The sequence below is a fragment of the Pseudopodoces humilis genome, chromosome 6 (assembly GCF_049639895.1).
Source record: "Pseudopodoces humilis isolate 2021_Gansu_Grassland_sample_001 chromosome 6, ASM4963989v1, whole genome shotgun sequence".
NCBI classification, from domain to species: Eukaryota; Metazoa; Chordata; class Aves; order Passeriformes; family Paridae; genus Pseudopodoces; species Pseudopodoces humilis.
The window spans coordinates 10,949,185-10,968,290 of record NC_142205.1 but is presented as its reverse complement, the minus strand read 5'-3'; the positions used below and the strand labels follow the sequence as shown (position 1 = coordinate 10,968,290).

Sequence of the window (19,106 nt, the reverse complement as noted above, 5' to 3'; positions counted from 1 at the left end):
TGACAACAGAGAGCAGCAGGGGTCCCAGATACTGCAGTACTGCACAGCAAAACGTGCTAAATAGGGACTTTTACCTTTTAGTTCTATCCAACTCCTTTTGCAATCTAGTTTATTTCTTGCTGGTTTGTTGTTTTTTTTTTCTAGATAATTTTCATGTTCTTCCTCTGAAGTTTACTAAGCACCTGGACATGTACAACCCCGACATCCCAGAGTGGAGGGAAGACATTGGGCGGGTCGTGACGCGACTTCTTGCAAAGGTGCTCTTTCAGATTGGTTGTAAAATGTTCCCTCACCACTCGTAAAGCTTGAAGGTTAAGTTAATACCTTCTCATTTAGAAGGTATTTTGAAATGGAGGCAGAGCAAAATAATAAAGTGAACCTCATGAGCTACATTTCAAGCAAGTTTGAGCCTAGTGTCACTTTTAAATGCAAGCTGTCAACAATGATATTTTAACACAGACAGTTTAGGTCTAACACAGCCTAATTGGCAATTAATGCTAAATAATTGCTCTCTGGGATTAAGGATAGACATATTAGCAAACACTGCTGACTCCAAAGCAGGAAGAGTTAAGTAGATTTAGAAGCTAAGCAATGTGTAATATAAAAGATATCATCTTTGTGTAAAAACAAAGCAGAAAGAAAGAATTTACTGTGCTTGTTCTGTAACTTTGAAAACTATGTATAATATGTAGGCACACAATTTGTACAGCTGTGTTTTTGAAGCATGTTCACAAAAGAAATGTGGATTGGGAACATCTGAATCCTGTAGGGTAAATCAAATACAAACTGTGCAGTAGTGCTGTGGCATTAGATCACCTCATGGAAACTTGGAGCTCGAGAGCTCTTGAGGCACACACCCTTCCACTAACTGAGGGTGCACTCACTGGCTTTCAGGAGGGCAGCAGCACTGAGGTACAGCTTGATATTTTATAAAATATTTAAATCACTTTACTTTTTCCAGATTTGCAATTGTGCAAATCAGGTTCTGAACTTTTTGACTTTATAGAGTTTCCTGTTGGGTTTTTTTTGAGATTCTTATCAAATGTCAAATTAATTTCTTGCTTTTATTAACTTAAACTCATTCCATAAGGAGTTCCACTGATGTCAGTCAAAAAATATTTTACTCCCCTATAAAATAGCTCTTGCATTTTATAATTACTAAAACATTTGCCAAAATATGTGACAAAGTTTCAGAATCTTTTTGAGGAAGGCTATGTGCCCAGGTTATGGTCATTAGAATTGTGTGGCTGCATTGTACAAAACATGGAGAAATTTGGGTCTAAAAGCCAAATTTGCACAATCTATTTTACGAAGAGATGAATTTGACTTTTAGCAGGGTAATTAAGGTATTCATTACAATTTTCAGGAGCTGAACCTGAGTGTTCTTAGTCTCACATTGGAGGACTTCTCTCTGTCCATTAAGCACCCTCCTAAATAACCTTCAAAAGCTAAAGTTAGCTGCAATGAATACGCACTCCTAAGTCTACACTGTGTCTGAATGGCCCACAAAGGATCCTAAATCACTTGGGATTTATTTTTAATGTTACCTTAGAAGTGCTCAGCCATTGCAGAGTTTTGATAAAACCTGAAAGCCGCTTCATTTTAATTATTTTTGCAATGCCACTGAATGACTTTAATGTGTTAACAACACTTAGGCCTTCCAATACTCAAAGAGCAACTCACATTTCATTACATTTATGTTTGGCTTTGTTCATGTTTCAGCTTCTAGTGGAATTCCCTTTAAATATTAAGGATCTGAACACCAAAGTCTAAAAACCATGTGTGGAGTTACTTATGTGTTTTATATAAAACACAAAGCGTGCCTTTGTTGTCTTCACAGGAGACCAGTATACCTGAAGAAACACTCAGGACAGTTGTGAAACCTGGTCTGCCTACAGCTGCTGACTTGCATGTGCTACTACCAGCAAATCAACCAAAAAAGAAGAGAAGCATAACTAGTGATAAGGTAACCAGAGCAATGCACATCTGCCTAGGACAGTCTGTTTTGCAACAAGTGGCTGTACTCTCATTGTCTTTATGTGAATTTAAGAGGTCATCCCTGCTTATGTAAAGATCTCACTCCCATCTGACAAGATACATGTGAATACTACAGCAGCTATGTCTGCTGTGTTTGACCATGTACAGACCAGCATAATCTACTTCTTTCTGGTATTAGTGTATTTCTCAAGAATATTTAATATTGGTCTGTCTATTAAACAGAAATAGCAGGGATGCATGTCATTCTGTGAAGATCCAGTAGAGCAAACAGTCTCTGCACTGTCTTCAGAAGGAAATTGGATTTCAGGTCCAAGCAAACCCAGAACCTTAGTTGTTTACCCATAATGTAAAGAGCATCAAGCAAGTATTTTCTGACCTTGTAAGAAAATGTCCTTTTCAATTGGTAAGAAACAAAGTTAGTGAACACGGGATTGAAAATTGGACTTTAATTTCTCCCTAGTTGTTTTCAAACCATGTTTCCTGAAGTAAATGAAGTAAAAGACTTCATTCCAGTTGAAAACCAAAAGACTGTGTGGCACTTACAATTTATTATATTTGTCCTTTTGCTGGGATAGAGAAGAAGCAGATCCCAGTTCTGTTATTCTACCTTGCAGTTCATGTCCTGCCAGTTACAAAGAATCAGTGTAAGGTATCTTTAGTTTTGAAGGGGATTTTTCAGCTTTTTGACATTTGGTCACTGTCTCCGAAGAGCAGGAGAAGTAGGTAAGACAAAGCTTTTCATATTAACATAAACCAAATAGATTGTGTTCATGAGATGTATTTTGGAAAGTCCAAAGGAGTATGTTGAAGTTGTCCAAATACTTGAACAGGTGTCTATTATCAAAATGCACAGACTATAGTCTGAGTGCACAAAGTTTTCTACTTTTTTGGCAGAAACCTTTACTGTTCTCCCATGTAGTCACAGTGAGAATTCCTGGGAGTCTGAATTCCTGATTATGTTGCAGGAAATAGTTAATTTTAGCAGGTTGTTTCTTTTATAGAGACACATTCATGAACTAAGGTTTTCAGCCAGGGGAATATTACCGCTTCAAAATTATTTGAAAATTTCCATTTCTTGAAGAAGCAAGGTGAAGCTTCAACAGGAAATTCCTTATTCTGAGCCTGTGGGGAATGGATGTGTTCAATAATTTAAGGAAACTAATGGTGATAGATTCTTTTGGTTGTACAAACATTTTACTTCAGTGTGAGGTGTTATGCATATTAGTTCCCTTTAAATCTCAATTTCTATATTAGTGCTGTGCTTCAAGGTAGCTTTAAGAGTATCAGTTCAAATCAGTGCTGTGTCAAGGTTTTTCTCATGTTTGTGTATAAAACATCACGTGTGTTACTTTAAAGCACAATGAGGAGCAATCACATGCTGCAAATGATTTGGAAAAGCTTCCATTCAGTGGGGCTATAGGGATGTCACAGTACTGTAGCAGGACATGGTTTGGAAATTAGTTCTACAGTAAGACCTTGCAAAGGTTTTCTGGAACTAGAGGAACACAGGAAGGGGAAAGTAATTGTATAATCTGGAGAATAGGTACCTTTCTAACACTGTTAGGATGAACCAAGTCAGACCCCTGGTGTCTGGGGCTGGAGCAGGAACAAGGGAGACCGGAGCAATTAGAGCAGCCTATGCTGTGCAGTGATAGTAAGTCAGGTACACCAGTCTCACATCTCAACACTGATTGATTTATAGAGCACAATGCTGTAGAGATGTACAGCCAGTCTTCTTCTGACAGCTGCCTACATTTCTGTTTTTATATTATTGCTAATGGACATTGTTTTGGTTATTGATATGTGCATATAAATTTGTTGCTATAGACTTGAATGGCAAAAATGTTGATACAATGTGTTATATCAGAATCAGCTGTAACTTGAGAAATATCCTGAAAATATACCCTATATAAATAAACTTAGAAGCAGTAGCTTCTGGCAAGTCAACAAGAAAATACTCATGTTGTCATATATTTAAAGATTCCTTACATTCACTTCTGTTACTAGAAGAGAATCTTGAAGGTTTTTATCATGAATCAGTGGAAGGAAGCTTTGTCACGATGCTTGTGCCAGTTCTCAAAGTCAGTGTGGTGACACTTTTGTGAGGACTCAGCAATCTAGAATGTTTTCTGCATATTTGGAGGAGGTGTCCCTGATACCCTTAACTTAGACATAGTTAATAAATGTCTTTCCATAAAGAGAACCTCTTTGTTCTCTGCTGAAAACCTTTTATATTTGGAAATATTACATTATTTCAGGAAGATTAAAAGCAGTAATTTCTTGCTCAGGCAGAGGACACCTTCTTGCTGGAGTTTTTATTGGTACTTTACATGGAGTGTTGGGATGTCATACTGTTTATAAGGTTACTTATGTAGAATATGAATCATTACTGATAAAAGTAGCCATCAATAACAAAGATGGTAAGCAAGCTGTCAGTGCAGTAAGAGGAGCCCTTTGGAAAATTCTGAAATTTTATTCCACTCTGACAAGAGCCCTTTTTGTTTCAAATATATGCAGAGAAATAAAAGCTGACTGTGATTTAACCTGCTTTCAAGAACAGAGAAATTTCAAAAGTACTCCATTCTAATTATTGACTCCAGAGAAGACTTAGTTGCTTAATTTATGCACATCTATTGCATGTCTAATGTCAGGTGGGATGAGTCCAGTTGAAAGAGTCAATTAAAGTGCAATTAAACTATAATCTGGAAGGCAGGGGCTCTGAGGAAGATTTCTATCCAGACAAACTACTTCATGAAAATTGCTTTGGCAAAAAGGGAAGGTCAGAACCCAAGACATATAAGTGGGTAAGGGTTTGAATAGTGTCGTTATTTTTCATTCTTTTATGTTCTTATAATGCAGAAGCCATTGTGTTCACATGTTCAAATATTGTCATTGTGAAGGAGGTAGAAAAAGATGGAAAATTCAAATTCTGGTATATGAACCCTAACTTAAGAAGTCTAGAGAGGAGCTCCAAAGACTGCATTTGGTTTTTAAAAAGCTGGAGAGGTGGCAGCACCATGCTCAATAAATACCTTGGGGCAGAAAAAAGACAGCCCATGAGCACTGAAAAAACCATCAGTCTATCAGTGAAATAAATAAGCCAGAACCTTTGGCTGGATTCACGTGAGATTCAAATTTTTGACCTGAGGCCTGTTGTTCATATAGATTTGGGTACGAATCCAGCAGTGGGGAGTTAAATAACAAACAAGTCTTAATCACTTAAGCAAAAACCCCACCAAATGTTAGGAACCTGCCAGGAAAATATGAGGAATCAAAAGTTATGGAGCTCAGAAATTTCATTTACTGTCTGTAAGTCAGATTAACCTAAAGTATCTTTGTCTCTTTTGCACTGTACACCATGAACACATGAATGAGCCTGGATTGATACAAAGAAAATTTATTTCATTGATAGCAGAATCACTTTAAAGCCTCCTAATCAGTGGAGTTGTCATATCAATTTTCTTTTCAGGCTTTGGGCAACAAGATAAATACTTAAGAGCTATCTCCTATAATTGTCTTGTGAAATAACTGAAGCCATGCTCACTCCACCCTTATGTTGAGTCATTCCCACATGAAAAAATTTAATAAAGTCAGTGGAATGGCTTCAGAAGTTAGATATTCCTCAAAAAGAATGATGATATGTGAACTTCTGTATAGTCTCTGTCCATAATATGAGAGGGACTACAGGGATTTTTATCCATTATACTTCAAAAGCTTGTCAAAGATGGGCACCATAATTGATAATATCATAAAAGGAGTAACTTGTGAAGGTTTCATGGATATAAAGCAAATTTCTAATTTGGCATCCTCTGGGAAGTCGTGTCCCAAATTATAAGACAGAGAGTATAAAACTAGCTTTGATCTTTTAGAAAATTGACCATGTTGAAGACACAAGCAAGTAGAAAATATAATTCAGACAATTTTTCATCTGGGGTTAGGATGTGAGGGTATATTTAATGGTTCTGCTCCATAAAAATATGAAAGTCCATATTTCACAATGCTCTGGCCACTGGAGGAAAATGGGAAGAATACTGATCTTTTTCCACATGGATGAATGTATATATTTCTATGGAGTATTGTTAACAATTAGCTATAAATGGAATTCATTCCATTATAGGTAAGGAGGTAAGGTAAATTATGACATGCAGTTCATTATTAAATAGTAGTTACTTTTCATAGCAAGAAATCCAAAGTGACATCATAGGTTTTATTCTGATAGGTTAGAAGAATGGGGGTTTTTAATATGGATTATGCGTTGTGTGAGTTATGACCCAGGTAAATCCAATAGCGCGTGCAAATTACTTGCTGTCTGTCATACTGGGTAAACGTAAAGACTTGGGTAATCAAAAAGAAAGATTTGGCTATAAAATTGTGACATTTTCAGCTTTTATGTCTTTTGGAGTTTTGCTTGATTTTTAAATATTGAATTTCTTTTAGATTTCAGCTCATCATTGACAAGTGCTTTCACCATTAAAGAACCAGAGGTTTTCCCTTTTAAAACAGAGCATCTCAAAGTGGAACAGAGCACAAGACATCTGACATTCTCTCTGTTGTATTTTCAGAGAATAGCAGCTATAAAGCAGGCCCTGAATGCACACAACATCAGTTTCTTTCTGAGGGGAGGATACTGGGTCTTAGTGACTTTAGCCGACTCCGGTTCAGGTAAATATATAAAAAAAGCTATCAACAGACCAACTTTCAGATGCCTGTTCAAGTTCTAATAATTTAAGGAGAAAATCCTTTTATCAATGGGTATCACATATACATAATCTTTTTATCAATTAATAACACATCTGTATATACTTACTTGGTACTTGTTACATATAAATAAACACATGTATATATGATTATATATATATGTTAACATATATATATGCACACACACATACATACATACACACACATATATATGTATACATTTTCATTTGGTCATTATTAACAATCACAACCAAATAAATATTTTTTTTCTATGTTTCCATTTTGTCATACCTCACGATTTGTATCACAAGCTGCTTGCTTTTTCTGTCTAACTACAACATAAAATAAATACCTTCATCGTACAAAATAGTGCCCTGAAGGAAGAGCCAATCAGGCTTCAAAAAACTCATCTGGTAATCCAAAGGCATTTTAGACTGCACTGGCTACTAAGAAAACAGAACTTCTTTGCCCTTATATCAGCCATTAACTCTGCTGCTGTAACTACCTGGGTCTAACACAAGGCTTGCTGTATCTATGCCATGTATCTCTGATCTGATCAAATCATGGGAAGGTTCCTGTAGGGAATCCACATTGCTAATCCTGTCCTGAGATAAATTATGTTTTTTCTCTATTTAAAACAAGTGGAAATGGGGTGGGGGCAGGGGTAGTTGTGTGCATTTTCTGCCTCTCTGGATTCACTGGTAATGAAAACTGGTTGAAGAGAATATGTGTGCATACACACGTGTATTTTGAACAGAGAGATGTTAAAATTATGTTTTAACCAGAAAGTCCAGCTTTGACTTAAATCTTTTATGAAAATGTCCTGTAATTTTTTTTTGTGTTTTATCTCCCTTAATATATCCTTCTTTATTAACTTCAGCGTGCTGTGGGAGAACAGCTTTAGCCACCCACTATCAATTTATGTAAATGCTGGTCTAATATTTTATCTGTCAGCGTTCTGTAGAAGACAAAACTCTTTTATCTAGTTGCTAATGTAGAATTGTGCTACAGTCTCACTGTGGTACCTTGTCTGGTGTAAAGGGCTGACATTCGTTTGCCAGCACTAAAGGGATTGAAAGAAGCCTGTGTTCATTCCAGCCTTTACTAATGCATGACCTTGATGAGTTCATTTGTTGTTCAGAGCCTTAATTTCTCAATCTGTGAAATTAATACAGCCCTACTTAGGGTGTGTGATTATTTACTATGATAACTTTAGATTCCCTGAAAAAAACCCAAACAACCACCGAGTATGCAAATAATGAAATCTTCAGGATCCTGGGTTTTGCTTTTTGTTGCTTTCTTTTTTTTTAAATGAGTCCTCTGTCCTTCAGTAACAAGTCACCAATTAATTCTGTGGTTTTGCCTTTCTGAAGAAGCCACAGACAGAGTGAAAAGAAGAGGTTGCAAAAATAACAACCAATGTCTTTATTTGACAATTAAATAGAAAAGAACACTCAAGAATGTGAATGATGTGGAAGAGGACATGCAAAACTGTTATTTTATTTTGTGTTTCAGACTCTCAGAGGATTGGAGGAGGCAGTGGCTACTGGGCTATTGTGGTTCTCTTTGTTATTTGTCTAGTTGCAGTTGGGGCTTTCATCCTCTACAAGTTCAAAAGGCAAGTAAACCTTAATCAATATATGCATTTTAATAATTAGATTTATCCATAGATTAGCAAGACAGACTTTGTTATTTGTAAAGAAGATTTCTTGAAGAATTGCAAGAAGTACGCCACTTTGAAAGTCATATTTTTCTGAAAAGTGTATGTCTCTTGTTTTCAGACATCAAGGTACTGCACTGATGCTTGTTTCAATCCAAGATAAATATCAGCAATATGGGAACTATGGAGAGTTTGTTCAGTTTATCTAAATAATATCATCAAGAATCAGATCTGAACTAAAATATTATTCCTGTTTAATTTCCTTCTCATTACTCCTAACAGTTATGAATAGGCTAAAACTACTGGGACAGGGAGTGCATCTGCAATGCTGATTTGCTTAAAAAAGTAGTTTTATCAAAGCATGTAATGCTCTGGGGCTTCTCTCTGCACACATTACATTTTAATTGCTGAGGCAATGCCATGGAGAATGACTGACAGAAAGAGATTAGCATTAATTTGGCACTAGTGTGTGTGGAGGGAAGAAATATTTCTGCAAGCAGCCGTTATGTGGAGCATATTCTCAAAACTGAGCAATGCCGGCCTTGGACAGCCCAATATATCTTTAGTCTGGAAATTATTTTAATCCAAGCTTCTGTGCAATTTAAATAATTTGTTCTTGTTCATGGGACAGTGTTATCATTGTCTGTCCAACTGGCATTTCTGTATCTCTGAGGCATTCAGAAGCTGTTGAGTTTGAGCATAATGGAAACAAGCCGCCATCATCATCATCATCATCATCATCATCATCATCATCATCATCATCATCAACTCCTGTATCCTTCCTCAGTGAGGAGTCATACTGATTTACCTCATTTTTTAAAGGGTGATTTTTATTTAAAATAAATATAAGTTTATAGAACTAGGAGCAGCATTGAGTTTGTGACAGCAGTAAATGTAGCTAGCGTCAAGTAAGAGTTTGTTTAGCTAAAGTATTTATATGTCAATTGAGGAAAACCCCTTTTCCTTCAAGAACCTAAGTTTTTTAGAGTTCATAGTGACTGATTTCTTTAATGGACAAAGCACAGAATACTGTATCAGACTGTCTACAATGAAATAAAAATCCATTTTACTCTTTTAGGTGCCTGAAGCGAGGAAAAACATAAAAATGGTTGATGTAATGTAATTATATTATTTCAATAGCAATACAATGGAGGATTTTCTGTTTGTGGTTTCGGTCATAAAACTTCCTTATACTATCTTGTAAAAGATATCTGATTTATATCTTTTATTAGCTCTTAAATGAGAGCAATTAAATAGCAGACACAATTACTGCATGATAGAAGAAGTATAAAATATTCAAGAAATGGATAAAAACGTATTCTTCCTTGAGTTCTTTCTAAAATGCCCAATGAGCCATCGCTTTATAAGTAGGGCTTTTATTAAGGAGGAAAATATAATACAATTTCCAAATTGTGAGCTTTAATGTCTCTCACACTTCTGTATATAATTTGTGAAAATCCTTTGCGTTTGTATTTGGGTCTGGGGGGTAATTTGGATGCAAGTGAGGACCATTGTGAGATTTATTCAAAAGTTTGTAAGTAGCTTAAAAACTGCTGTTGGCATTGATGAATGACCATGCAGTAGTGTTCAGTTTCAGTCTGTATCTTATCTGTTTCTGAGATATTTGAAAGAATCCTTTTTAAATATTCCTGCTAAGCTTTTCAAAATTGACAATATTTTAGTTGCATCCTTCATCTACAATTTCTTCTTCAAAGAATATTGAGCACCTAATCAGTGCTATGTTTCAAAAATTGCTTTTTCCTCATGGGCTCATTGTGAACTCCTGTCCCACCAAAATCTTTAATCCCTTTTAAAAAGTCTTTCCTGTGTTTATGGAAATGGTTGTTGCATTGCTGGTTCCCCGTGGAGTACTTGGGAGTACAGTCCCTTTAAAGTCAGTACAGTGAGTACATAAGTTTACAAGCTGGTCCACAGGGATTGAGGCTATGAAATGAGTGTCCTTTATAGATATAAAAGTTGCAAGTTATAATGCATAAAGGCAACTTTTCAATATTATATGCCTGGGTATTAAAAATTAATTTGCTGAAAGAATGCCATAGGCAATAAAAAATGCTCAATTGTAGGTGATAATTTCAGAATTACTGTGGCCTATGGTAACTCAGATAACTTGGGGAAATGAAAATATGATTTAATTTCACAGAGAAATTACAGATGTGTAAAGTGTTGAAATGATAATACTGTCCATAATTATGAAGTATGATTTACAAACCTAAGGAGGAGCTGGAAGACATTTGGTGGTGCTTTCCCTTCATTTATGTGGATTAATAGAAGGGTTAAAACTCCTTTTTCCCTACATCAGTGAATTTTTTTTAAATCCTGGTTTTATCACTACACTGATTGGGTGGACAGGACCGGCAGCTGGTGCTGGAGCACGTGCAAAGCAGGTGGTTTGCAAGAGGTTGTATGGACATATGAACAGTTGCTTTCTCCAGGCAGCAGCTGACAGAATGAGAGGACACAGTCTTAAGCTGCACCAAGGGAAATAAAGGTTGGGTATTAGGAAAAAGATTTTTACAGAAAGAGTGATAAAATACTGGAGTGGTCTGCCTAGGGAGGTGGTGGAGTCACCATCCCTGGGTGTGTTTAAAACAGACTGGATGTGACACTCAGTGCCATGGTTTAGCTGAGGTGTTAGGGCAGGGGTTGGACTCGATGATCTTGGAGATCTCTTCCAACCCAGTGATTCTGTTTCTGTGATTCTGTAACGGGTCATGGGCTGCTCTCTCTCTTCCTCTCTCTTTGCTGGCTCAAAGTTGTTTGATATCTGAAAAGATGCAAGATGGAAAAAGTGGCTTGCAAAATAAGATGGTAACTGGATTGGCAGGAGGTTACAGCTTCATACATGAGAGCATGTCATCTATTTGCAATGACAGAGTTCAGGAGTTGTGATGAAAAAAGGAGAGAAAACAGCAGGCTTCTGTGTAGACCTACAGCTTTGACTGAAAATAGTGAAACATGACCAAACTGCCCCAGGGTTTCTGAGTGCTGAGGCTTCTTGTCCCCCAAGCATGGTCACCTGCCCAAATTATTCCTGAAGTACATAAGAACTTGGGTAGAAATTTACACTAATTTTTGTCAGACTGAGTTGGGAAATGAAAGATGGTGTTGACAAGACATCAGAGACTAATCCAATACTTCTTTTTTTAATGAATCTTTCATAAGTAATGAAACTTGCTATTTAATTTCTCTTCTTTTTTGAAAATTGCAATATTCAATACTAAAATTTGGTGTCCCTGACAAGAAGTAAATCTAATAAAATTAGTTTAGGAGAGGGCAGTAATCTAAAAATAACAATTGTTCATAAGAGTCTTTGTCCAATGCCTCATATGCAGAAAAAGAAAAGAGTATTTCATCTAATTAGACAGGGGGGTAGGGGAAAAACAGTGGCGGATTCATATAGAGGTAATGGGATTTTGGCTGATTAGTTACAAGCATAGTACAAACCAATGCCATCTCATCTCTCCTCAAGGGATGCCCATTACATAGAAAAAATGTAAATGGTATAATTACTCAGTGCTCTAATCAAGACTAAAATTTTATGATCTGCTGGATAACCAGATCTGTCATGGCTGTCTAGCTAATGGTTAGGTGACTGTAGGTCACGTCTGTTCTTATATGCCCTAATCCCAAATACTTAAGCATTGACTAGGAAGACTGCTGCCCTCTGTTTTTACATGCTGTAAATTTGCAAGCATTTATCATTTCATGTCCCCATTCCTCAACCTCATGCACTCCCAACTTTATCTGATGGCTTTTTTGTGCATCCAGACACTTCTTGAAAGATTGGTCCCTGGGAAAAAAAAAAAAAAAAAATTTGGGCTGGAGTCCCCAGAGCTCATGAGATGACTCCTGGCAATCCCAAGCATGGTTTGTTGCTTTAAATAAAGGGGAAAAAAAAAAAAAAAGAGAAGCCAGAATGTTTTGAGAAACACAAGGGTTTGATCCTTTGTGATCAAAATAGATAATGACTTCAGATTAGGGCTATTTTCACTCTGTGTATGGCAAGTAAATTTTAAATTATAAATGTGATGGGTTTTTAAAAGCTAATTGCAATGGTGTTCAGCAAATGAGCTGCTTGGTTTATCTGAGCTATTTGTTCAGGCAGTTTAGGGGAGGAATTTTGAGCATGGCAGCAAGGAGCAAGGGGTCATTGCTGTCAGGTGAACCAACTGTGGCTGTGCAGGAGGAGCAGCGCTGTCGGCAGATGTGGGTGGTGGGCAAGCCACGAGTAAAGCCACGAGTAAAGCCATGAGTAAAGGGCCTCTGCTCTGCTCTGCTCCCTGGAAATCACCGAGCGGGTGCCTGGAGCAAACAACATGTTGCAATGCTCAGTAGTATGCTCTAGTTGTTTAAGCATTCAGGTAAAATGGACTGCAGCTGCTTCTTTTGCCCACAACAATATGAAGCAGCTGGAAAATATTTTTGAAAAACTCAGGGCTATTTCTTAATGCGGATCTGGGATCTGTGTATATTTTTTCTATACCATACCATCTTTACTTGATTTGGTTCAGTAAAAACACACTTCTTCCGTTCCCTTTGAAACAATGTATTTTTTTGTGGTTTTCAAGCTGCCATCCAGAAGAGATTTCTTCATCCTTTCAGAGGAAGCTTTATGGTGTGGGATCCTGGGCAACAGTATAGAGAAGGAAAATAGCACTGTCTGTACCAGGCGAGGTGGAGAAAAGGAGAATTACATTTTAGCCACATCAAAGCTGCCATGTAATCATCATGCTACTAGCGGAAGGTCTGAAATCATAATTTTCTTATTTTTAATTTCTGTATAATAGCAGAATATTAGAGTAGCCAAACCAGAGAAAATAGAGGCTTTTATGCTTATTTTTTGTGCATATTTTACCTGGTTAATTGCAGCAAATTCAATTCTCTGAAAGAGTATGAAAATTTTCATCTTTTAATTTGTATGCAAACTATTGCTGATGTACTTAAAGCTGCATACATTGTTTTCACAAATCACCATGAATCCTTTTCACCCAGATTTATACCACTTTGTGTGTATTCCTTTTTTGCCTGCTACTATCAAGTACCAGTTTTGGTAAGCGAACCCCCTCCTGGGTCATTTCCACAATCTGGAGCAGAACTGTGTTATCTTTCTGCCTCATTGACTTACTATCTCATTTTCAGTCTCTGAAGAAAAGCTATCTTTTTTCCCCACCTTGCTTATACTACTTTTATGTTCCATGAGAGCAAGCGTGGTCCCAATCCATGCCTTTTAGTGATAAAAAAACAGGCACTAATTTAATGTTCCATAATATTTTGTAAAAATATCCTCAGAAATCAAAGCAATAGCATACAGAAAATATTTTGGAAATGAAGGAGGAGAGTATATCAGGAGTGCTTTAAAGCACAAAGAAGTCAGTTGTCTGAACATTAATTCAAACATAATAAAGTCAACACCACAATAAAGTATTATATTTAATGGCTTATTATTATTGTTGTTATTTTTATTTAAGTTCCAAGAGAATGCTACATTATTCCATATTCTTTGCCATGTGAATATGTTCGTATTTTTTATACTAAACGGAATTTTAATCAAGCCTCTGGAAAATGAATGAAGTTTCATAAAGGCAAATTAATGTTTTTTTCTACAAAGAAGGAATTGAAAGCCAAATAAACTAGAGCTTAAATGAGTAGGAATCAATATCGCATCCCCCTCCTGCTGTTCCTTCCTGCTGAACATTTTTAAGTGCTAACAGTTTGGGGTATGAATTGATTAGAATTTGTGGATAAAGGAAGGAAAACAAAGGACCTCCTGCAATATCTTCTAAAAGGTGGGGGACCTGGAGAGCTTGGTGAAAATCATGTGCTGCAATCTTCTTTAGCAGTGCTGTGCAGAATTACATCTCTAGCTCATATTTTTATGGTCCTCAAAGCAGACATAATATTTCTTCTTTTTCATTATTGAAATAAAATCCTACAGGAAAAACAAAAAGAACTAAAAATGTAAACCATGGAGTGCTGCTCAGCAGAGGTAATTGTCTCCAGTGATGGATGTGAAGCACATGCATTTTGCAGATGAAGAGTAAAGTCCCCAAAGAAGCTATTGCATAATCTTCTTGTCTGTTCTTCTAAATGTGCTTTCAATTTTCATACTGCTGATACAAATCTCTTGGGTCCAATTTCATGTCTTGTCATGTTTTCACAGTAGTCTTTTATGTAGACCCAAAAATTTCAGCTCTGCCTGCTTCAAACAGTTGAGTCCATTACATTGGACTCAACATTGCTTCTTGAAGAGCAAAGCACATCAGGGTACACTGCAGTTTTACTCTGTGTAAGTAGGGGTAGCAGCCTCCTTCCTGCATGTTAGAGCAGTAAGAAGCAAAACTGTCAGAATCAGACCCTTCTTTAGCAAAGCTCCAGAATCCACATCCTCTTTCATCCCACAGTGTGGTTGTCTCTTGTAAACAGAACATCTGGCACATGTGTTAAAAATGCCTCTTGAAAAGGCTTGGACTATCATTTCCTTCAGGATGGTTGAGTGTGTTCCTGGTAAAACTGAACTGATACGAAACACAGAGAGATCTTTAGTGTATGAAAGGTTTAATGCCTACAGTACTTCTTCTCAAGGCCTGTGATATTCTCCTTCCTCCAATCCATTCAATGTTTCAGTCTTTCCCATGTAAGTGTGAGGAGCAAAGGAGAGTGTGGAAGTACTGAGTACCTCAGCTTTATACCTTCCCAAAGGATCTGTACTTAGCAGAATTGGGCAGGATAAGGCGAGTGAGAAATAATAGCTCACACATTATTTTTCTTCCTTTTAGTCTTAAACCATAAGGAAATGCTCTTAGCAACAATACATTTAAGAGTTATTTGTGAATTTGGGAGGTTTCTTCATTCTTCCTGAATATGATTACTAGTATGTGTTCTGCTCGTGGTTATCTCTGACTAGTAGGTCATGCAGGAGCTGTGAGTTGAAGCCTCAGGATTTACACCAAAGGACACATTTTGTTGACCTGGTTTCATACAGGTCCCAGGCAGTAGTCACACTGGAAGCTCTTCTCCTGTTACTTAACTGCAAAGGTCTGATGTGCCATATGGGTTTGAGATGTTTAACATTTTTATTATGTCAGAATTGTTTCGATAATGCCATTGATGCTTCTCCAATCTGCCAGAAATAGTTCTGAGAAGGTTATTATAATTATTGTAGAAACATATGTGCTAATTCTGCAGATGTGTTACAGAGACATTTTTCTGAGTTTTGTCTCCCTTAGGCATTTGATGGTGGACTGAAAGGGAGCAGTTTGACAGGTTTGATGCAGGTCTGATTGAGAGAATAGTTTTCCACATGACCAGTTTCATTACCAGACACATTAAAAACAGTCTGGAGTTACGGGCCCTAGAGAAAAAAAATCAAAATTAATTACCTAATGTATTTGTTTTGGTAATGAGGACTGTCCTTCCCTCTTGCAAAATGGCTTTTTTCTATCCATATAATGAAAGGAGAATGATGCAGGGCTTGGCTTTATGTGTATGTTTTTGTTGGAGGAGCCCTCAGACCTGTTGAAGTGATCGTAATAGCACAGCATTGTGTCATTAGACCTTCTTTCCATCCTCGTCCTTTTCCTTTTGGTTTTGTACTGCTTATAAATAATGGGATAAAATACCTAATTTTTACTTAGAGATATAATTGTGTGTGTGTGTGTATGTGTATACACATACCTATACAGATATGTGTGTTTGTGTAGATATATAGGACTCAATTTATCTTTTGGATTGTTCAGATTAAAGGGAGGAGATTATCTTCAGTCATCTTTACTTTCTTAGTAATTTTCGTTTATTTTCATTACTTCGATGCAATGGAAGTTGTTTTTCAGAATAACTTGTTGCAGTAACTTTTTTTATCTCAAACTAAAATGGTGCCCCTGGCTAAAAACACCTTGTGAAATGGCATTTAGAACAGATCTCCTTCAAAAGCCTAGAGGAATCTGTGTATTTATCCAGCTTTTAAACTGCTGCCATAATCTGGAGCAGGGGATGGTTGCTTTTAGAGAGATGCCTAAAAATTAGTGTCACTTTTTCTATACTCACTGTCTAAAGGAGCTCAACAGAAACCACAGCTGTTCAACCCTGTTTTTTCTTTTCTTCTCGTTGTCTGCCCATTGTAATAATCTGGCTTTAAGCACAGACTTTGACAGCCATGATCTGCTGTCATGCTGCTCAAGCTGTCAAGCAGCTTCTGGCGCTGTAGGAAATGGAGCTTAGCGCCTGCAGCTCCCCAATCTGAAGTGTCTGCTTGGTGCTTGGGAAAGGATCTCCTCATGTGCCTAGGCAGACTGCAGGTGAACACAGCTACAAAACAAAGGGTATGGCTCTTGAGGAAAGTTTAAACCATAAAATCTGTTGCAAAGCTAGCAGTCCCTGATTTTTCCCTTTGAGTTTACAAAGGCTAATTTTAATTAATCTAGTTAAGAAGCCTTTATCAATATTAAGTCATAATCCTCCCAGTCTCAGCCATGGTGCTAATTGTCCATTAGAGGCATTTAATAAGATGCTTTTTGTTTCCCTAGATTCTAGTCAGAGTGAGTGAATTATTGTCTCTTGTAGAGTTTGTCTAATTCATCAGTTCCCAGTCCGAACTTTATACTCTGTCTCCTTCAGTGCTTCCTGCTTAAACAACCTCCTCTGTCTTGTGCTCTTATCGATGCCTGTTTACCTTCTTACTCCTTAGCCCTTAGTCCTGGCCCCCTGGCTCTTCACTCTCTGCTCCTTTCCATTCCCTGTCTCCTGGACTTCTCCCGACTTTTTCTCTCTGACCCTGATTGACAATGTGTGCCATCTGATGCTATCACACTTCCATGTCAGCCCACATGCTCAGGGAGATGTGATGATTGCAGCCCAGCTTAATGTATGTGAAGACAGCTGAGAACAAGAATGAACACCCACCGGGCCCTTTTATTGCTTGTATTCCTAAAATAGGTTTTCTGTGGTTTAGTAATTATTTTTCAACATTGCTCATTGTCTGTCAATCTTAGAAATGGATTATTAATTACTATGTTAGTATGAAGCTCCTGATAAGGTGGTTACATAAAACTGTGACAGAGAACAAAGAGTTGGTAAATTAGGTTGTGATCACAAAATTAAGGAAGGATGGGATTGGTGATGATTTTTTGTTCCAGAAGAACTTTGCCCTGCTGGAGCTCTGCTCTGATGCCAGTATGTTTGTGACACAAAAAATTCCAAAATTTTTTCTTCTTGTCCCATTTAGGAAACTGCCAGGCAGAAATGTCTACGCCCAGATGCACAATGAAAAAGAGCAGGAGATGACAAGCCCTGTTAATCACAGTGAGGACACCCAGAACATCATCCAGGGTGAGGAGTTTATTGATGATGATCTGGACTCTCAAACACTAGGTAACGCAAGAGGTAACTTCGTTTTTAGCTTATAAATTTTCATAAGTAGTTGATTTTAAATTGATGTTTGTTTTAATTTTAGTTCTTTTTCATGTTCTGTTCAGTCTCAAAAAGATGCAAATGGTGACACCACTAACAAGGGATTATCTCAAATGCCTTCTTTTGGCTTGCTTGAGATACAGGCTAATGTATGGATGATGTGCTATATAGAGCATGGTACAGAGACAGTAGTTTAATGTCAGGAGACTGACTTGGACAATTTTAGAGATAAATTATATTCAGAAGGATGGGATATAATCTGCAACAGTTGAATTCACTCAATAATCCCCTGAATTAGTGGAAAATTGAGTTCAGACTGGAAGGATTTTTAGAGTCAATGCTTCTGTGATTTCAGATGGATTGTATGGAGATCCATTGCTTTATTTGCCTTCATATTCCAATGGCATTTAAATTTTTTGTGATTAGAAACATTACATTTATTCATGTATAGGAAGTATCAAAAGTCTTCCTTAATTTAGCTGTTGATTTTCTAGTATTCATGAGGTGGTTATAAAGAACCCATAAGGGAAACTTTCTGTATCTCTCAGTGCAGATGATTTCAGGTGAAAGTGCATATCATGGCACCCTGTGGTTAGTTTTAATGCATCATGGAGTTCTGATCTATAATACATTGTCTTCAGACTGCTTCCAGATCACAGTCTGAAAATTGTTGGACAATGTAAAAAACACTCAACTCCATTTCTGAAAATTTTTGAAAATAAATCAGATGATCCAAAGCTTTTGGAATTTGTACCAGTAGCTTGATGGTGTGAAAGGCAATTGTAATGTCTTCATGAACCCTGAGGAAGAAGATGTGTTTTAGCTGCACCTGAGGTAGCCTGGGAAAGACAGAACCTGGTCTGAGGAGACATTTCTTTATCTTGGGTTTCACCTTTTTTGTTTGTTGTCGATGTCTTTATTTTCATTTGCTGAACTGTGTGCTGCTCTAGGTTCTTGGAGGTGTTAGCTTTGAACACAAGGGAAGAATCCAGCCTCTTGCTTTGCTTTGTGTATTTCTATCTCTTCTTTGACAACCTTGTGTATGAATATCACTGCTTTCATTCTGATTTTGCAAGACGATCTTGGTTGCTCTCCTGAATTTACCAGAGTTAGTTCCAAAAACAAACCTGAAAAACAAGGTCTATGTTAAATCTGTTTGGACATTTTGTCTCCAGAGTCTTTAGAGGAGAAGCTGAATGCTAGCAGTCCTTTCAGATATGCCTATTAAAGTGGAGCATTCAAACACCTCTAGTACAAAAGCGTAACTTCTTTCAATGGTAGAAAATCTCACATGGTATATTTAAAAGAATGCAGCTTGGGATGC

General features: G+C 37.1%; 1 protein-coding gene across 3 annotated transcripts in view; it reads left to right on the top strand.

Annotated features, from left to right (window-relative positions):
• Nucleotides 1-19,106, top strand: part of SORCS2 (sortilin related VPS10 domain containing receptor 2) — a 525,812-nt gene that overhangs the window by 495,045 nt on the left and 11,661 nt on the right. For all 3 annotated transcript variants that reach the window (XM_088056209.1, XM_088056207.1, XM_088056208.1), the window contains exons 22-26: nucleotides 145-257; nucleotides 1,841-1,966; nucleotides 6,561-6,660; nucleotides 8,212-8,314; nucleotides 17,598-17,755. In XM_088056209.1, the coding sequence (XP_087912335.1) occupies nucleotides 145-257; nucleotides 1,841-1,966; nucleotides 6,561-6,660; nucleotides 8,212-8,314; nucleotides 17,598-17,755 (600 nt within the window). The remainder of the gene's footprint in view (nucleotides 1-144; nucleotides 258-1,840; nucleotides 1,967-6,560; nucleotides 6,661-8,211; nucleotides 8,315-17,597; nucleotides 17,756-19,106) is intronic.